Genomic DNA, 18595 nt, shown 5'->3' on the forward strand with positions numbered 1-18595 from the left:
GGGTCCCAATTAGATTGGTTACCCTATCTTTGATTTTGATATGTGGTAGATTTGTTGATGCCATATACACAAATAAGAGCTCATGTGTTCGTCGCGCTTTTTTATGTGATTCATGACCACAGTAAGATGTCCAGGTAACTCACTCCATTTACTACCATCTTATTAAGATCATAATGTTCCGACATATTGACATCCCCGGGTGAACTTGAAATAGGAACGAATTCATGGTCACCGCGCTGAAGGGAATGTTTCAGTTGGTTTTCTCGTCGGTTCTGCGCCTTCATTCAGTTATTTTCGACTCAAATTTTATTCCAGTTGCAAACTGAATTTGGTTTCTATGCTGGCTCTTAGTGGGAATATCGAGCAAAAATTCAGCAAACATAGATTACGCAGTTCATTCTACTCTAAAATGTAAAAGATGCCATCAATTTGTCCACAAATAACAAATGAATGCTTCTGTTGGTGAATAAATTTAGATTTCCTCTGTACTGAAGACGTGAAACTTCAATCAGCTTGGAAGTGAATGAATGAGGAAAGCAATTGAAAACGAATGTTGGTTTCGGTAAATGCGCATAGAAATTTAAATGTGATATTTCAATTTCGCACCACTAACAACGATCAATCACTTCAACAGTGAATTTCTTTCACAAAAAGTATTCCGTTCTAATTGTGGCAATTATTCGTTGCACCATACTAGAGATGGGCCATTCGTTCGCGAACGGTTCAAGTGAACTGGTTCTTCGAAGAGAATGAGCGAACGGAAGTTCTTTTTAAAAGAACGGTAGTTCTCAATTCTCTTCAAAGCGAATGAACTGAACCTGACCCAAAGCCGTTTGGCGAATTTCTCGGACCGATTTTTAGGCGAACGAATGAAAATGAACCGACTTGCCGTCCCACAAACCGCTCTCTGTGCTCTCCCAGAATGGAACCGGCGAAGAACGACTCATCACATTCTCTATTTCTCTAGTTATATATCATGAAGACATCGCTACCCTTGATGAACTTGTTAAGCATACAGGGGTATAATAGTTTGGGCAGCATCTGTTTGGTTCCTCTCCAAGAATCGAATGTTTTGAGAGACATTCGCTAGATACAAGTAAAATATCAGCTGAACGGAAGAACGGTTCATGTGAACTAGTTCTTTTTACAGAACTGTTCAGTCGGGAATGGTTCTTCGAAGTGAACTGTTTCGCCCATCTCTACACCATACTGTCGCCCAACCACAGGTTTTTTTTAAAAGAAGAGTATTGCAATTTTTAAAAAAGAACCGGAGCTCATTTACTCTTTGCCAAGAATCCATTCTTTTGATCGATTCGCGATTCACTCACCAATCTCTACACTAAAGTCCGTAGTAAAAGAACGCTAAATGCAAAAAGGTATTTCTGCAACCACAATGTGCTAAATATTTAATAATATTGGTTCTGTTATAGTTAAAGAATTTTGAGTATCTGTGCAGCAAATCCACATGTTTTTCGTAAATTTTTAAAATGGCTTTCACTGTTTACGAAGAACATCGCTCTTTTACGAATTAACTACGCGATGGTGTACTGAAGATGATCATAATGGATGCAGCTGTTGATGACATTGAATGAACCTCAGTTTCAACAAATTTATGAGCCAGAAGATAGTTGGCACGTGCCCAACATACAAGCACGTTAGTAAAAATTAACTATATTTGCTTTCAGTAAAATGACGTCTGAATTTCCTGGACTTACAGGAATTATACTACAGAAGCGTCTTTACCATAACAGAACCCAATGGAGTTGCTTCGAGCGGAAAATTATTAAAACGTAAGGACCCAGCGCTTTTACTATTGCAGTTGAAAAGGTTGAAGGAGAAGAAAACTGTCTCTGCCCAAAATTCAGCGGCTATCCTAGGTAAATCAACTTATGCATTAGTTATTACCAGAGTTTTTAATAGTAGAGTTGCGTAAAGAGGATTGGCAACATTGGACCAATAATTGGTCTTTTTTAAATTTTGGCAACCTTTTATTTTTAGTTAAATTTCAAATGACTTCACCCGAACGCTTCAGTTAGAAGTTAACTTTGCGCATTTAAAAATTTAAAATTAAGTGTTTAGTTTTATTTTGTAAAAATCAGTACGATAAATAACATCGTATAAAGAATTTAAGCTTTTTCCGGTTCTCAACTGATCCGCAACTAAGAACGAAATGCATTGATTTTTGCCGCTTGTCGTCTGATTGGGGTGTGACAAAAACAATCGAATTTGCAGCGTAAGATAAATTTGAATAAGTACATATGTATAAGTGGAATGCATACACAAATTTGTCAAAATTTTAGCTGCACTTTAACTATGAGAAATACCTTCATATTTCCACTGTCGGTGGAAGATTATTAACATTACCTAGAGCTGTTCCGGTGTTTGAAATAGTGCCAAATTTGAATATCAGTGAACATATATTTTTTAATAATTGTCATTAAGCGAAATATTCCTGGTTTTAAATAAGGTTAATATTACATCATTGATTTTTTTCTCATAATTATAATCACATAATAACGATACTCCCCACGCATTCGAGCATTGTTATTCTCCGTGTCCGATAGGTAGACGTTTTGAGTGTTCAATAGGCAGATTTGCTTCAGTCTTTGCGCAACTGTTCTTTATAAACTGTGGTTATTACATTTCCGACAAGATACCGCTGAAGTTACCATGTTGGAATAAATTATGACATCTGTCTATTCCACGGCTATATTCACATCGTTAAGTGCAATATTTCACGCCGATCAAAATCTAATATGTAGCACAATAACCTACAGTGCATTTTGTATTGAATATGTGTGCACACAAATGATCACATTCCCAAACACGGTATCAAATGCCACAAATCATCACAAACAGGTATTGCGGAATGTCCCATTTCGTAACACCATTTCGTCGCTCGTGGGTTTGGCTTTTCTTCGTTTCTTTAGGTTCGATAGGGTTTGCGTGTCATACGTCTATGGAACCATGACAATTTTTGCGAAACGCGCGATTCAGATGTAATTAGATTGCTGCACTTAAGCGGTAATATTTCCGATGATAATAAAATGCTACATATATGTTACACAATGACAAACAGGCGTGGAAATTTAGCAATATCTTATCATAGGAAGCGTATATGCAATTTGTTGTATTTGTTATGTCCAATTTCTTATCAACACAGTAATAGAGTTTCACTGTACCCACAACATAAGTGCCATCGGCATGCACTTTAGATCAGATTGATTCAGCGTAGTGGTAGTGAGGATATTTTGCCTTTCTGTCAGTCATATATCGTCGTCAGTATGTGTTTCCGGTCAGAAAAGGGTTTCCGGTTGAACTAATTTACAGTCATCAAAGGGTACAGCAGGACTATAAAAGCCTAGCTCACAGCAGTTCAGGCACGTTCTTACGTTTTTACGTTTGTAAGTTATTCCGTCAATACTGTTTGTACTGTTAGTCCGTCCCTTAAATACATTTAGATAAGTACATATTATATTGTGTCCGTCAGTCCGCCAGTAATATTGTGAGTCAGATCCAAACCGCGTCAGTACCGCTTAGTGTAATAAACGGAAAGGGTGAAAGTAGAATTCATTGAGTTTATCTACATCGAGAACATGAAATATCACCGACAAACCATACAGACGCTTTGATGTGCGAAAACAGTATTCTTTCAGCACGGCACAATTGAGTTGTTTTTGTGATCTCAAAGGGTTGTGTAAATGTTGGTTTATTTTTGGTTTTCCATATCGTGTTTGTACTTTGCATGGAAATAATCACGGGAGAAGCTATTTTTTCGTTATTTCACTCAAATTGAAAAATCAACTCAAAACTATAATGTTGAGTATGATTAACCCCTTCATGCCCATGGTGTTTATAAACACAACGTTTACAAACATCTATAACTTTTGGTTTAAGCAAGGAAAACAAGTAATGCTAATAAATGTCTTTATTACCTTTCTTTTGAGTACTAACAGATACAAGTATTAGGTCAAGAGCTGAAGTTATTACAATTAATCTACTGGATTTTGATGGAGCATTCTGCAAGGAACAGTTTATGTTGACGAAGAAAAGTGAAATTTCGAAATATTTTCATTATTTTGCAAAATTATTAAAACTACTTTTTCCACGCAATTTGTAAAGATTCTAGGAGAATTGTATTGGACATTGGAAGGTAAAAATTCAGCAGCTTCTAACACTGTGAGGCAAGCCCCTATCGTTATGAAAAATGTTTTTTTTTCATGTTTCTTGACTTCATTATTCTCAAGGAAAAATAGTTTTGGAACCCTGTATGCGCTATAAAAAAGTTGAGAATGAAAGGGTTAACAATATTGTGAAAAATAGAACCTTGAAAAAGACTATAATTATAGAAATGTTCAAGGTAGACATGCTCTCTTAAAATCGAACATAGTGACCAAGACCTAGAGCTCATCGGGCTGAATTGAAGCATTTGGACTTTTATTGTGCTTAGGATTTGGAATTGATGGTTGTGTTGGCTTTGCTCGACAATAGAACTAATCTCGATTATCGCTGTGATGTAATTAGTTGGTAGGGTATGGGCTTGATGATTCTTTCTGATAATACAGGATATACAGAATCAAATTGCATTACTTTCAAATTGCTGCAACTATTTCCCATTATATATTTTCTATTGCAATTTGGGTGAAATAAATTCAATTTGTACGCAACAAGTGACAAATGCTCAAAGCCGGTATGATGGAGTATCGGAATCAATTATGCTAAATGATCGAACAAGCATAAAGAGCGTAGACACCTTATCATAGAATTAGCATACGATTTACGTTTCAAGTGATATAACATAAGGTACCCTATATAATCAATCTTCCTCGGGTAACCTATGTCATTGAAAAATTGCTCTCACGATAATCCGCAAAAATACGTTCCGTGAATTTAATTTGATTGGAGAAATTCTGAACGACTCACACCAAGCAGTTATTATTATCATAGCAAATATTAGGAATTCATAAAATATTGCAGCTTCGTCGATATTGAGCAGGGTTTCGTTCCCCGTTGTCTGCTGCTTTGGGTTTATCATGGATATATACATGTGAAACGAACCGTAAGGACGTTCAATTATTTGCATTAGAATACAGCACGGTGATAGCTGTAAACATTATGAATATATCTCAAAATTTTCTTATTTTCTTACCCAACTGCCAAACGAAGTATTTTTTCGGAATCTGATAACTTTTTTACTTAAGCTTATCTTAAACCTTTCTTTTTCTGGTAGCCGTGTAAAACTCTTGACTCTTGTTTTACCCATGGTGCTTTACTTGTCATCTCGATTGGGTGTCATTGTTACCTTGTACGTTGATAGGTTATGATTAAGTTCAAAAGTGCTGTCCACTCTTCCTCCCGGCACTATTGAATTCTGATTACAGTTTCCTTCTCATCGTGTTTTCTTAGAAGTCGCTAGACGCTCTCCGAATACTTTATAAACCTTTGTCACAGTCGATTTGTCAACTTTCGGCGATTTTGATAAATCAGCACCAGAGTATTTTGATACGCTGTTCCTCTTGCTTGTCTTCGATGTTCTGTGACTCGCTTTTTCGCATTTTAAAAGTTCATGTTTTATTTGCATTCAAGTCACTTGTGGATTTTAATAGCGAACTTATAGGGGACGGGCATAGCGTAATTGGTAAATCGATTGTCTTGTACGCAGCTCACCTGGGTTCGATTCCTTACCCCGCACATAGGGTTAGAGATTTTTCCAAAGAGACTTCTCTAACCCGAAAAGAGACGGATGGCCCTAAGGTTAAAACCACTATAATCAATAAAAAATAGCGAGCTTATAATTAAAAAGTAGTGAAATTCTAAAAAAATCACTAACCGTCACGGTTACTTTTGCTCATGCCCATTTTGGTTATGAATACATTGAAGTTTTTAAAATTGCTTTAATTTTTAATTTCGGCAACATTTGTTTAGGCAAACAAGGCTAATAACTGGGGCTATCCCCCTCCCTTTTCGCCACTGACTGTTATTAGTAGAGCGAGCTCTTGCGATGATGTTTTTGCACTGATTTTGACAAATAAGCACTCTATGGAAAGGTTATACATCTGGCAACATTTTGGCAATAATGATTTTATGTTTGGATACATAGTTTTCGAGTTGAATCCAGTAAGGGGTAGGTATTTTATTCGACGTTTTTAAAATCTGGGGGTACTATAGGTCACTATACTCGGGGTTAAATAAAACAATTTAGGCACCTAGAAAATCAGCAGTTACACTTTTATTTAAAGAGTATGAATACTGTATATTATTTAAAAATTAATAACACAAATGCAGGGTGAATATTCAAAGTCGTATAACCGCCATTTTCTTCAAAATTCGTTTTATTTATTTTTTTGATACTTTAAGCTGATGCCGTCATTTTGGCAAGGAGAGCTAGTCAAAATTTGCAATAGTTTTATTGTGAGAATTTTCCGAAAATTGCAATTTAAACCTTATTGACCACATTTCAGTCAAGGTAAATATTCCATTTTGTTTTTGACGTATAAAAAGTAATTAAATGTTGAAAATCGCCACGTTTGATTAAATTTTAGCATTAGTTTACAAACATTTTGGTTCATGAAACAATGTTGTAGGTTCTATATTTTCGGAGAAAAGCATGGTTAATCGCGTCGCGAAAATAAGAAACACCGCATCAGCATTCCTGCAAAAGTGGTTCTTAAAGGCCTAAGCCTGTGGTATTTAACGTTATAATTAAGTTTTCTGTGGTATTTAACGTTATAATTAATTAAAAAGGTTTGTCCAAATAAATAATGCATGCACACTTGAATCTCGACTTATCGGCAATCTCGAAATATCGTATTATTGACAATCTCGAAATATCGACCAACAATTCACGAAATCCAATAAAGTAATGTCTGTGTATGCTTTACGTTATTTATTATGTGAGCGTTTATTGAAGCATCTTGATCATAGAATTGCCAAAAATGGTTTAAAACCTTCGCGATGTTTATTTCTCCGAATTCCACTTCGTAATGCTGCTGGTTGATATACGGCTTTGAACTACCAGACCCTGACTTATACATGTTCAAATTTTAAGTAGGCGTATTATCTTCAATTTAAATCGAAATCGTTTCAAACTTTAACAAGTGTCGTATTACTTTAAAATGAACAAACAATTGTGAGTTTTTGTTTTTAATATTAAAAATGAAAAATGCGAGTTTTTCTGACATCCTGTTAAAAATTGGAAACGGCGGATATACGATTTGACCCTTCAAATAATAAATGAGGAAATGGTCAATTAAGTGCGTAATCACGAAATCATGTATTTTGACATTAAAAATATTTTACCCCATTATCTAAAGCTATTTGGTAAAGCTGTCATTCTAAAATCTAAAATATCACCTATGTAACGAAACTATTTAAGGTTTGTACGCTTTCAACTTCACTATTACGACATAGATATTAATCATTTATACACCAGCCGATTTAGAAAAGTCTAACTTAAATATTGGTAATAATTTAATATCTGTGCAATAAAAGTAGACTATTGAAAAAAAATTTATTCATGAAATATATGACAATATCTCAACTTTTTTGAAAAGTAGCGTCTTAACTGTTATGACAATTTGAAGAGAACATTATGTTTCGAATCTAAAGATTTGGTTATAATCAAAATCCAAATTATTATTTTTTTCCAAATTAGAAACTTGCTCGAATCTATTAGGGGGTTAATGAAGCATTGTTGTACACTGCGGGACTCTATAATTATATATTCAGTTATTTTTTCCAATATTTCCCTAAAAAATTACACAAATACTTTCAAATGTATACGTAATCGCACAAAATATAGATTTTTTAAAAATTTTATATGAGACCGTCCACTTTAAATTTCATGCGAGCAAGTTTCGAATTTGAAAACAAAATAACAATGCTAACATTTTTCAACTGATTTTGTTTATAAGTAGGCCGTTAGATGCGGAATTAAATGTTCACTCTAAATTTTCATTAAAACAAAGACATTTTTTTATAAAAACGTTGAGAAATTTTCGTATTTATCATGAAAAATCTCAAAATAATGGTTATTTTAATATTGTTGTTCCGAAACCGCATAATATTTATAACAAAATAATATAACACAGCATACCATTAAAAAGGTATATTCTTCTATAACAATTAAAAAATGACAGCGTAGTTAGTTGTTTAGTGCCAAAAGACTCAAAAAGGTTTTTTTTGCCATAAATCAAGATTTTGAGTGTATATTAAATTTATCAAACGTATTTCACCAGATGTACAACACTTACTAGATCACTTGAAAAGTACAGTCAATCTTTTTATTTTGTTGCACTGCGTTTTTTTAGGGCAAATTTCATTCTGATCGAAAAAGCTTAGAGGCTGGAATGAAAAACAATTTGTATTTGTTGCCAGAATAATACTTGAAACTATTATTATAAAATGACTGTAACGATTGTATACATTCTCTTTAAGCACGTTTTGTCGGCTTCTCAGAACATTCTTCTGTTAGTTGTTTCAAGCTGAAGACAATAATACCCATGCGTTATCCAATATCATTGTAGGTTGTTTGCCTTCGGGAAATTTATTACCCAAATTTCGAAATTGTTTACAGTCTAACTGACCAGACATTTCCGCTCGCACGCTTTGCGAACAAAGCCCCACCAGTCTTTTCCAACGAATTCCAATGGTGAAAGGTTTAAACAACCACGCGACTCCGTCGTTTCTGATTTATAGTGTTTGCTCTGTCACATTTCTAATCACGTTATGATTGGATGTGTTTAATGGATTACGATCATGATTTGTGGAGAACCGCCGCTCGTCACTCATTGCTTTGGGCATTCACAAAATTAATAATAAAATGATCTCACTTTTCTACCCGATACTTTTTTGTGTATGACTAATGTATTCGAACACATACCTAACACATCATCTATATCTTGAGACAGTCGTAACACCACTGCTGTCGACCGATTTAATTGTGGGTGGGGACGGTTGGGAAGACAAGTTTCTTTCGGTATAACAAACTGCTACACGCCACATGAAACCTCCGGGCAAAATGAAGATGAAAACGAGGAAATGGTGCGTAAAGTATTGTATCGTGTGGTTTTGTAGGGCTAATTAAAATTGACGCGAAGATGGTATTATAATGAAAGAGCATAAAAATAGATTACGACATGATTCAAAATTACGTTTTCTCTGACCATCGTTTGTGTCGGGCTAGAGTCAAACACCATCGGAGAGTACATTCACACCATTTTATGGCAACGATTTTATTATTTATGCTTATCATTCTACGTTTGATGATATTCATAGTATTAGATCGCCCAGTCGGAAATGGTAATGTTATTTTAATTATTCATGCTCAAATCGAATTTATTTTGAGACAAGTGTTTTAAGCATGCAAGACACCCAGGAATGTTTCTATAGTTAAAAAGGAAGCACATGTTTTCTGTTATCGGCGATGGTCGAAACGCTTGCATCTCTGGAGTGCCGAATTAGCACATCGAACATTTGTAAGTGCGTTGGAATCACCATGCGTCCCCCTCGTTACAAATTTATGGTATTTGTTTTGTCGCCTTACTAATCATGTTATGATTAGATATATGTTGAATGGTTTATGACCATACTTCATGAAAACTGCTCATCACTCATCGAATCGAATATATTCGCAATAAGTAAGCATATGTTCTTATGACCTTTGCTTTCCGTATCATATCCTCCCTAATTCATTCAAATGCTTGATTAATGATATTTGTTTTATATTCAATGAACTATATGATTCTATGGAAATCTGGGAACGTTAGCAAGATGTACGACAAAAGTGCAAAAGCAACCAATAATATTCAAAGCTGCGCCTACAACCAAAAATATTCATAAATATTAAATCACTTTCAACTCTAGATGGTTAAAGGGAATTCACAGTGGTCGCAATGGTACTGAAACGTGTGTTTTTAATTGTGCTTCAGGGGTTGATTTTAGTGTTTTGGTGGGTTACTTTTTTGGAATGGAAGTCCCCTTCTCTTGGTTTAATTTTGTTTACTTTGAAATTTAGTTATTGAACAAAGTAGCTAAAAAATCCGCTATTTTCAACACCAATAACTAAAATTAGATACTAGACGACAATAAACAGGGCCTTGGTATTTAACGGGGAAATTTTTTTCAATAGTTATTTGAGCAAATTTCAAGGATAATATTTTTATTGTCGCATAATTTCAGTGCGGTGAATCGATCAAAAAATATTTGTTGATGGTTGGTATCTTAGTTAGGCGTATAACCCACTACTGCAACTATTGGTACACCTCAACTATAGGAGCACCCACCCTATATAAAAGAAATTTTCGGTAATATGTTTTGTATTTTGCAACAAAATAAATAGAAATTTTCGCAAATAAATTTTCAGATTTTTTTCATTTTGTCAAATGTTCTGCAAAGTCTTCGTAATCCCAAACTTACAAATTATTCATAAATTAACACGATTTCGAAACTCAGAAGCACAAAACGCACGTTTTGGTACCACTGTGGAATAGTGTAAAGTGTAGTGGATCCATTCAATGCAGATTCAACTCGTTTAGCGTTCAAAACATACTTGATTTGATTGAACTATACCCAAGTAACCATAAGCATTGAGTCATTGCACTATATTGGCTATATATTTGAATTAATGATGCATTGAAACTCCATTACAGCATTAACAATGCAATGAAGGTCTATATTAGCATCAATAATGCATAACTGCACAGCCGATATATAGCATTATCGCTGGCTCTATATGCGTATATAAAGCTGATATAACACGTACACGTTTCAAGGATCTTTAAAGCTTTACAAGTGCATTTAGTGCCATTATAGAGCAAATAAAAAGCCGATATAATGCTATTGTAATGCTGTGGGTTTATTTGTTATGCAACTCTTCTTGAAAATTATATTTGGCATATTTCATTTCAATCAAACATGTGCAATATAGTCTAGGGAGCAAACGCAGCGCACTTACCGTGAAGGACGAGGCAAGGTACCTCAGTTCGAGACTGACTAAAGGTAATTTTCGTAAAACATTCATATTATGTGAGAACGAAACCCCATTAAGGATATTCATTACAATGCATTAGAAGAGAGACAATTATGGTTTCAAACAGAACACCTTATTTTAAAATTTTTCCTTTTTGCTCATCATACCGAAAGGAAACATAAGAAATGGTTTCAAAACCATGGCGGACAATGACAGCCAACTAAAACTTTTTAATAGCATTAGTATTGCTTTCAAAATTGACATTTGTGCGCTGGTGCTATATAATAGCATTAGTACTGCAGAAACGTGCTGTCAATCTCTGCACAGTAATAGCACTATATTTTGCCTTTTCTGGCATAATATCAGTATTTAGGGCTTCACGGCTCTTTAAGACAGCTTTATATGTGAATCTAAAGCAGATATTAGGCTACGTTATAATGCTTGTTGGTTACTTGGGTATTAGTTTTGAAAAGACTCTCTTCAGTTTGTCTTCATCTCGCCCTGAGCAGAAGCAAAAAATCGTCCCGCGCATGTGATGCAGTCAATTCTACCTAAAAATCAATCGGTGCCTATCACACAAGCAGTCCATATAACAATAGCCTATACCTACTGTGCGATTTAGTGATGAGTGTAGGTGCCCAGCAACCCAGCTGCGGTCGAACTGTGTTGCTGTTGATTTTTAGAAATGCCCCGTAAGACCAGCCATTCGGGAAGTGGAACAGTGCAGATGGAACTCAAGCTGGCTGAAGTGAAAACCCTACAAATGCATCATATCAAACATTGCGTGCTGATTTCGTTCAAGAACATTAACCAAGCTGAGACATTCGCCTCGCGAAACAACATGCAGTACACCGCCGAATGCGGCAATGTTAAATATAGCATTCCCGTATACATCGAGAACGGCGCTGTAGAAGTTCGTGTTCATGATTTGGCTACGCGTACTCCTGACAGCGCGATTAAAAATGCTTGCAAAAATACGGATAAGTAGACTCCGTTACACACGATACATGGAGGATTTTTTTCCCTGGCATCCCTAACGGTGTTCGTGTGGTGAGAATGCGTGTGACCAAGTCAATTCCCTCATACATAACCGTCACAGTATTAGGAAGTGACGATGTTCTCATTCATCAAACATCACTAGTCACGTACCCAGGGCAAATTCCTACGTGCCAGTTCTGCACGAAGACGCTGCACCCCGGAAAACCTTGCGCAGAAAATGTTAAGGAAAACTCAACAAATCCAACTGAAATCAGCACACAACCATCTTACGCTAAACCACTAACAGCTGCAAAACCAACATCTCCGGATCAAGCACCAACAACCAGCAACAACAGCAACGAAACGAATGCCGAAAACGAACATGCTATAACGACCCTTAAGAGTAAAACACAAACTGGAACATCCGACCGTGAGCAGCAGGAAAATAGTACGGATGAGGACATGGACGTGAACGATAATGCGAAAGAAGACAAACGAAACGAACCTCAACTTGCAGTGGACAACACTGGTAATATTTCGCCCCCTAGAAAAAGGATCTCAACTATTAGATTTGACTCTTCTCTCTTTACTGCGAAGAAAGTAAAGTTCATCTAGCACAGTGGTTTTCAACCGGTGGTGAATTCACCCCCAGGGGTGAATTAGACTATTCTAGGGGGTGAATCATGCGGGGAAAATTTTAATTTAGGGTGGGTGCTCCTATAGTTGAGGTGTACCAATAGTTGCAGTAGTGGGTTATACGCCTAACTAAGGTACCAACCATCAACAAATATTTTTTTATCGATTCATCGCACTAAAATTATGCGACAATAAAACTGTTATCCTTGAAATTTGCTCAAATAACTATTGAAAAAATGATTTTCTTAGAATTTTGAGCTCCCTTGCACCTATAGTTGATGTAGTGTACCTATAGTTGCAAGCCCCATAAGAAAGCAATGGGATTTGCAACAATAGGAACCGAAATTAGCGATTGCACCACTATTGGTACATGTGTTCCTATAGTGGTACAAGCGGTTTTGAATACATAAATTGGTTATTAAGCCATCTTTATATTTTTCCTATGAAGTAGGGACTGAAAGCTTTCGTTTAATGTATTAACATTGCCCATAGGTCTATTAATCGATTTTTTATCAAAAAAATTCCTTAAGCATGCGACTATTGGTACATCCACCCTACTATTCTAGCTATCCCGTTGGATTTTTTTTTATTAAAGTGTCTTCAGGAACAGGTTACCAATTGAAAATAGTATAGTTATCAATTTATCATCAAATTGATAATCATTTTCTGACGGAGTAATCTGCCCATATATGCATAAGAGTCCCATATTGAAAAACAGCAAGCCGAGAAAAACGCTGTTCAAGATTTACGTTTTTCATTGAGCCTTATGGATGGGACAACCAGGTTGTGGTATTTTTTTTCGATATTTTCTGAACAAACCTGGTAATCTTATTTGTGCATTATGATTCGGTGGTGATACAGAGTACAATCCAACAGATATCTCATTTTCGACAAAAATCCATATGGGACTCTTATGCTTATATGGGCAGTAATGGTGGTATACAATTTTCAGAATGGGGTACATGAGGGAGATCAATGTTCGGAAAGGGGTACATGGAATGAAAAAGGTTGAAAATCACTGATCTAGCATGTACTTGAACGATATCAGATGAATCAATCGAATTAGCTGCAAATTCAGTCGAAATTATCTCAATTCATATTTTAAACATTTTATGACAAAACTAAAGAAATCACTTTCTGTCGAAATATGAAACAAGCTAGACCAATATTTGTATTTGCTCCAATGAAAAGGTAGGAAACGTGCGAACACTGGCGAGCAAAAATACTGCTTATTTATCTTGTAATTTAATCCGCGTAAACAATTCATACTCTGACCAGAGCAATTGGTGAATTTTTGCCAAGCACCACACGGTATGCGTTTGGTATCACTTTTGTGTACAGTAGAGGGTGAAATCAATTCATAACTTGCACATATTATATTGCCTGTAAGGTTGGTAGTAAAGCACCACTTTGTCTATTTATTAGAAACCGTCATCGGGAGTTACCTTACGCCAAAAATAGAACGTTTTGTACATTACACTCAAGAACTACGATCACGCAACTTCAAATTTGAAACTGTTTGATGTTTTACATATGGCAGAAGTACATTCAAAGTCAGGGAAAAGAACTTTTGAAAAATCAAGATTAAACATGAGATGTAAAGAACTAAAAATTGGCGTAAAGTCGCCCCCAACTACTGTGGGGGCTACTTCACGCCAAAAATTTTTTTTTTCAAAATCATGTTAACTTCTTGATTTATTTTTATGGATTATGTTCGTTATTTATGTGTGAATGCAAATTAATGTCGCGCTCGTAAAAATAAATGGTATGTTCAAGAACTGCGTACCACTTATCCAATAATCTTGTTTGGAGAGTCAATAAGTTTCCAACAAAAACGCGAATGGTACTGTTGTATGTAATGGTCAGGTCAGTTCATCCATCTTTAATGAGATATCCATTTCCACTATATTGAGGACCTTTTTGTTTAGTAAGGTTTTAACCATAAGGACATTCGCCTACACTGCAGAACTATTCCCCGCTACTTTTTCAATCATTCCACAACAAATTGCTTCAATACACATAGTTTAAATACTTCTAGAAACTATAGGGTTTTTATATGTTTTCTCCATTCCAGCTACACTACTCAAACAAACTGCTGATTTTTCGAAAGTACGATAAGAAAACTTATGATACAAAAAACTGAAAATGGTCATATATCAAGGACACTATGATGTGAAAAAGATCGCATAAATAGTCAGGTTTGTTAGTTTTTGGCACATCCCATATGCGGCAGATTTAGTTATCGTGCTACAATGAATGGTAGATTTCATAGTCATTACTATCATTGTTTACAAATAAACCGTAAAGTAGGGTATCTTTGATCACCGATATATCATCATTGTGTTTTTTCCTATTCTATGTATTGTTAAGTACTAAGTTTTTTTGCCATTAGGGTTAGCATATTGCCTGTTGACAATGAAAAGATGAGGTGTTATGCCTACTGGAGCAGGCTTTTCTTGCTCCACTAACAAACAATAAATCTATGTAACTTTATAACTCTTATGAGATTTGTGTTAGTGAATATCGGTAGCTGCATGTTAGTATCGATTGTAGTATATACATTTTTATTAGCTACTTTGGTGCATGTTTTTCCGTAGTGGACCATCTAGTTTCAGAATTGACATATAGAGATCTGCACAGGGTATATGACAAGCGCTGCTTGATTATATGTAGATTACGCCTGCCCTAGGTGATATGCGTTCAATAGTCAAATAAGAGGGCATTCTGTTAACATGAACGCCGTTGGATATATCGTCGAAACACAGTTTTTCGCATGGTGCATGTGTATATAAATCATTTTCTCGAGATTAATATCTTTATTTTCAGTTGAATAGATGGAAGCATTGTCTTCTCTAAATAGTTTATACCATTTATAAGTTTCAAGATATTCAATCTCAAACTTTAAAAATCGTTTTTCTCGAAATATGCTAAATGGCGCTTGTCATAAGATAGCACAACATCGACAAGCTATCATAAAACAACTCGTAAATATTAGATTCCAGTGATACGTGGGCGACTTGCCCGGATGTAGCCGATTTGCCGAACATATTTGTCTACGTTTGAGTGGTATTATATACCTTTATTTTATTAGTAACATAAATCATTAGTTCAATTCTATCCATCAGCATAAATCTTTTTTGTTTGGTCTTTTCTGTTACGTATTATGTCATGTTAATAGTTTCGATATTTACTAATGCATGACATATTACGAAACAACGAAGAAATCACGATTTGATGTTGTTATGTAAAGCTTACCTTGGGGAATTCGGAGTATGGTTTGCCAACGCAGGTCTGCTTAACGGCTTGTTTGAATTCTTCGGTGGTGATTTTACCGTCCTGTTGTAAAGAGAAAATTCAAATAGTTATTGTTTTGATTGTGTTTTGTATCGTCAAGGTATTTGCGGGTAACATATAGGTTTTAAATAAAGTTTATTGCTTTTTCTCACTTTATGGCTTGATTCTGTTTTGCGCAACTAATTTTTGAGAACTAATACTTCAAACACAAATGATGCTGTCATTAGCCCAGAACCCTTATATTTGTAGTTCGATAGGGTGTTCTAGATCGATTCAAAATATTTCATGTAAGTTGGATTCGTTTTCTATTAGTCCAATGTGCTGTGGTAGGAGCGAGGATGGAGGTCCGTTTATTCCAGATTTTCTTCAACTGAAGGAAATCAAAACGAACATTCGATAAACAATGACAAGTTAGGGTATCATGGTATGGACTTATGCTGGGAAACATTGTTTCATTGTTGTAAGTTGTCTTTTGTGTCGGTAATAAACAGGTGTTGTTTTCAAAGTGCGCATTACTCAATAGAATTACTTAATTCCATATCCGAGTTACACAAAACACTGAATATTACAAATGACTATTTATACCTAGACCTTGTTTCGGTAGCTCGTTTAATACACCGCATCTCGCCGCAGACTGATTTTCACATGTTCTTTGATTTTTGACTGCCACTTGTTACACTATGGTCCTGAGTTAAAAGAGAACGCACAAAATTGCACTAATTGCCATTAACAATCTCGAAATCCGCGTGGAAATGTTAGGTACACCTTCACAAACCGAAGCGGGTGAATGTAGATGATGTTGAGCAGGAAAGATAAACAACAAATTTTCATTTCACACGCCTCCCTTCCCACACTACACAAGGCGAACAGGTGAGAGAATGAATATTGTTTACTTTTGCATATAAATGTAGCAGCATTGGAGTGTGATGGGACTATCATCACAATGTTTGCTCACGTTGGCGGCAAATCAAATTCAGTGGATCACTAGAATAGCTTAGAGTCGTCTAATAATTGAGGATGGAGATCTGGGCAACTAACTTCTAACCAGTAACCGATACAAGTTAATACGGAGACGGGTCTCGTGTCGTGCGATTGATTCCAGGTGTGTTCTCGTTATAGTTAATTAAAAGCTACGGACTCAAATAAAAGCCATTGTGTTGTCTGTGCTTGTCCAAAGGAGACGCGACGTTTAGTTTTCGTCGCAGAAAGAGCGCTATTCGGCACACGATTCGTCGCAATGTATTTCTTATGGGATGACAATTATAATATCAATTATAAAAATAACCACCCAGTGGGATTGATAATTAAGTAAAATTAAAAAGGGATGTAAGTGGCTATTTATGGTGTACATTTGAGTGCTGAATTGAATGGCGTGTTCCTAAGCTATGAACTCGTAATGTAATGAATACGAGAATAAATGTTCAGAATAGGTTTCTTTTACGGTCAAGGTCACACAATTTGGAAACCGTCAACTTAGAAGATTTGGTCTTTTCTAAGAAGATTTATAAAACGGCATTTCTTAAAAGAATTATTTTAGTGGTTAATCCCTGTAGAAGTAAGTATGGAAAATTAACTTTTCAAAAAACATTATTTAAAGACTTGCTATCTTTCGTAAAGTTGTAAAGAATTGGAAACAACTTTGTTGAAGACATGAATGCTCTATGTATTCATAGTGTTGAACTATATTAGGTTATTTGCGGAAAAACCACTAAAAAAAATTGTTTCAGTACTAGAGTTAATGGTTCTTTTTATTTTTTTTTTTTGCTTTTTGCTAAGTTGTTGAAAACATTAAAATACATATCTTTGTACAAGGTCTATACAATTTACAATAAAAGAGTTATTTGAAAAGAATTGGATTTAATAAATTTTCGTAAATAATATTATATATGTCGATGTGCGGCATACATAGAGCTCTTATGTCTTCAACAAACTTTTTTTCTGACATTCTAAAACACTTTACTGAAGACACTATGTCCCTAAATAATATTTTTTGAAAAGTTTATCTCCATAATTACTTCTAAGGGGATAAAAAATTGGAATGGATGCATTGCCATTTTTCATCATTTCTTGTCTACTTTGAGACAACAATATGCGGTCGTAGCAAACTCAAGTCGTTTTTTGTCGAACAGCCGCTTCGCTTCCGTGACATTTTATCAACTAGGCAAGGAACACTCTATCAACTAGGCAAGGGACTATATATCAATATTACTTGTATCAATTAGAATAAACTTAGTGCATCAATTATCTACGATTAATACTAGTTTATTCGTTCATCTCCGTTTAAAGTGTCAATTAGCAAAATAGCCATTAACATTCAATTCAACATAATTATAGCCTTATAGCTTTTCAAATTGAACTCTAACAGAAAGTTGTTTTAAGATGTTTGTTGCAATAGTTCATCGAGAAGGGCATATTGGGCCTTTTATTGGCCCTAGTCTCACCAGTCCAAACCAGAGCTCAGTTATTAGTTAGTGTTTGTTAAATTTGTATGGTGTTTGGAATAAAAATGTTTTTTTTTGTCCGTGCCTAGCGATACTCAAAGGCACACGGGAATGTGCAAACCATCCTACGCTTATACGAACACATTAGTACACGCGAATTCATAAACGCGCTAGCAGACACGACTACAAATATCCACACACGATAAAAAAAAACGCTCGAGCTTTTCGCGATAATACAAACACGGTTGCCAACGCGATCATTAGCGCATACCTACGA

At 35.4% G+C, this 18595-nt stretch overlaps 1 protein-coding gene across 2 annotated transcripts in view; it reads right to left on the reverse strand.

The window, feature by feature from the left end:
* LOC131682611 (sarcoplasmic calcium-binding protein 1) overlaps positions 1-18595 on the reverse strand; it is a 57019-nt gene that overhangs the window by 6475 nt on the left and 31949 nt on the right. For both annotated transcript variants that reach the window (XM_058964226.1, XM_058964227.1), the window contains exon 4: positions 15839-15919. In XM_058964226.1, coding sequence (XP_058820209.1) covers positions 15839-15919 — 81 coding nt within the window. The remainder of the gene's footprint in view (positions 1-15838; positions 15920-18595) is intronic.

The sequence above is a fragment of the Topomyia yanbarensis genome, chromosome 2 (genome assembly GCF_030247195.1).
Source record: "Topomyia yanbarensis strain Yona2022 chromosome 2, ASM3024719v1, whole genome shotgun sequence".
Classification (NCBI taxonomy): Eukaryota; Metazoa; Arthropoda; class Insecta; order Diptera; family Culicidae; genus Topomyia; species Topomyia yanbarensis.